This window comes from Montipora capricornis, chromosome 8, assembly GCF_036669925.1.
Source record: "Montipora capricornis isolate CH-2021 chromosome 8, ASM3666992v2, whole genome shotgun sequence".
In the NCBI taxonomy this organism is placed as follows: domain Eukaryota; kingdom Metazoa; phylum Cnidaria; class Anthozoa; order Scleractinia; family Acroporidae; genus Montipora; species Montipora capricornis.
The window spans coordinates 40,456,218-40,458,717 of record NC_090890.1 but is presented as its reverse complement, the minus strand read 5'-3'; the positions used below and the strand labels follow the sequence as shown (position 1 = coordinate 40,458,717).

The 2,500-nt window shown below is 42.1% G+C and overlaps 1 protein-coding gene across 1 annotated transcript in view; it reads left to right on the top strand.

The window, feature by feature from the left end:
* The first annotated feature begins 355 nt into the window (after nucleotides 1-355).
* LOC138059711 (serine/threonine-protein phosphatase PP1-beta-like) overlaps nucleotides 356-2,500 on the top strand; it is a 17,493-nt gene continuing 15,348 nt past the window's right edge. Inside the window, exon 1 of the mRNA XM_068905317.1 lies at nucleotides 356-583. Coding sequence (XP_068761418.1) covers nucleotides 500-583 — 84 coding nt within the window. The 5' untranslated portion in view covers nucleotides 356-499. The remainder of the gene's footprint in view (nucleotides 584-2,500) is intronic.

Here is a 2,500-nt window from a genome sequence, read left to right as displayed (position 1 = left end):
TCAATAAATGAATTTATAGCTGCCACCCAGTGTCTGTGTTTGTCTCCTCCACCCCCCCCCCCCCCCCCAAAAAAAAAAAAAAAAAAAAAAAAAAAAAACTTGGTGCTCGGGGTTTTTCTGTGTATATAATAGCGACCTTCAGATTGGAGAACGACAGCAAGTACGACTTTTCTGTACTGGGCACCCGCATCACGTTTAAACAAGGACATTTTTCGAAATGCGCCATTCTCGTTCCCAGAGCTGCGATCCTCTTGGCGCAGCGCCGGCCAAGAGGATCGCAGCTCTGGGAACGAGAATGAGTCGTCCTCGTACTTCAATCTGAAGGTCCATTCCACTTGGAATTTTTCATAATTGTGACGTCATACAATAGATAAAGAATATGGCGCCCGTTTGACTGCCTGTTTGGGAATACAGACTGTTTCTCTTGCTATAGCCGTCTATCAACGGCTTTTTGAGCGTCGGTCGATAAATTTGAAGAGAAATGTAGGATGTTGTAGAAATGGACCTATGCAAAAAGTTTGGATTAGATGTTGACAAGGCCATAGATCAGCTTCGTGAGCATAAAATGTCACAGTCTAATCAGGTATCATACGAAAACAGCTTATTGAATTGTTAAAAATAACAAGTTGCTGTAAAAACTGATTTCGGTTCCTGATTTTCTGTTGTTGCGTTAAATCTATTCTTTTGATATGATCACACAAGTTTTCCTCTAACAGTCTTTGTTTACATAAGCTTTGCGTACAGTAAGACTTCTAGTTTTAACTTCTAGCTGTCAGCAATGAAATGACTTATTAATACGCAAAATAAGTTTCAGTTTGACAGTCTAGAGTTGTGTTTTGAAAGCTTGTAATCTTAAATGTACAGAGCGATTACAGAATACAGGGCCACATCCAAGACCTGTGGAAGTAATGCACTAGTCAATTGAAACCAAATTTGCCTTCAAAAGAGTGTTTTGCTAAAAGCAGGCCCGCGGTGCAGCGGCCCACGGCCCGAAGGCCCAGTGGCCCGCGGTCCACAGCCCGCGATGGCCCGGCGGCCCGGAGGCCCGGTAGCCCAGTCCTGATTTTCCACAGTTTTTTTGTCCAGCGTAAATCCACGCGCATGCACAGATCTTCATCGGGTTTGGGCGTGCGACATGGACGACGGTGAGTTTGAATAGGCCATTTAGTTCCGAGTTCATGTCTGCCTCCTCTTAAAGGCGAGTCTAAGTGCGAAGTTTTTCTTATGAAAATTAGTTTTCATTCATATGTAAAGTAGAACTAATTACCATCACAAAAACTTTGCACTTAGACTCGCTTTGAAGAGGAGGCGGATATGAACTTGGAAATGGCCTATTCGTTTACCATTTTAATCACTTGAATCCTTGTTTCTGTTTGTTGTTGTAAGCAGACGAAAACAACAGAGAATGACAACGTTTTTCACTTAGCAACATGCAACGAAAGAAAGGATCGAAAAGGATTGAAATGATTATTAAAATGGTAAACGAATTCAAACTCACCGTCTTTCATTTGCGCGCCCAAACCCGATGCAAAGCTGTGCATGCACGTGGATTTACCACTGGACAAGAAAACTGTGTGGGCCACTGGGCCTCCAGGCTGCCTGGCTGTTGCGGGCCGTGGGCCGCGGGCCACTGGGCCTTTGGGCCGCTGGGCCTTTGGGCCACCGGGCCGCTGGGCCGTGGCGGGCTGCTGGGTTGCAGGCCTGCTTTTAGCAAAACCCTTCAAAAGGCCATAAAACGATCAGGAAGCACAGAAAAAAACCATCTCAGCTTTTTTCCTTCAATACACTTAATATGCTTTACTCGGCCGTTATGGGTGCCGTTTGAATACCAGTAAGTGACAATTTAACGTGCATGTGATTAATTCATTTTGAAAAGCTCTGTGGAAATGAAGAGAGAAAAACTTACAGCCTTACTTAACTATACAAATAAGCGTTCACCTTCTTCATAACAAGTGATGGGCAAATGCTTGGACCCAGTCCTGCTCAATCAGGGCTAGTGTTACAAGCCCCGCCAATTTTAACAAACTGTTACTCTCCCCGTCTCCCTGTAGAAGTGTGCACATACAAAATAGAGATTACTTCATGGAAAGCGTGCACGTACGGGATTTTCACACGAGTTGGTTAAGTATCTGAAATCGAACAAGTGAGCGCAGCGAACGACTGAGATTTCTGATACAAAACCAATGAGTGTGATTATCTTGTACAAAGCGCTTTCCATGCTGTTATTTGTTTGTTTTATACATACTGAGTTTTTTTTTTATTCAGCTATAATTGGTTCTCTAAAATAATTACAAAACTCCTGTATTAAATTCTCTTCGAAAAATTAAGTTTTTACTAAAATCGACATGTGAAAATATCACCAATAAAAAATCATAACTGGTGCAAAGGATAGCAAACATGTCAATTCTTAATTAAATATGGAACTGCTTGTTTGAAAATAACGAAATAAGCAAATTTCAAATTGGTAAGCCAATAAAGTTTAGTTTGTTTAGTTTGAGAC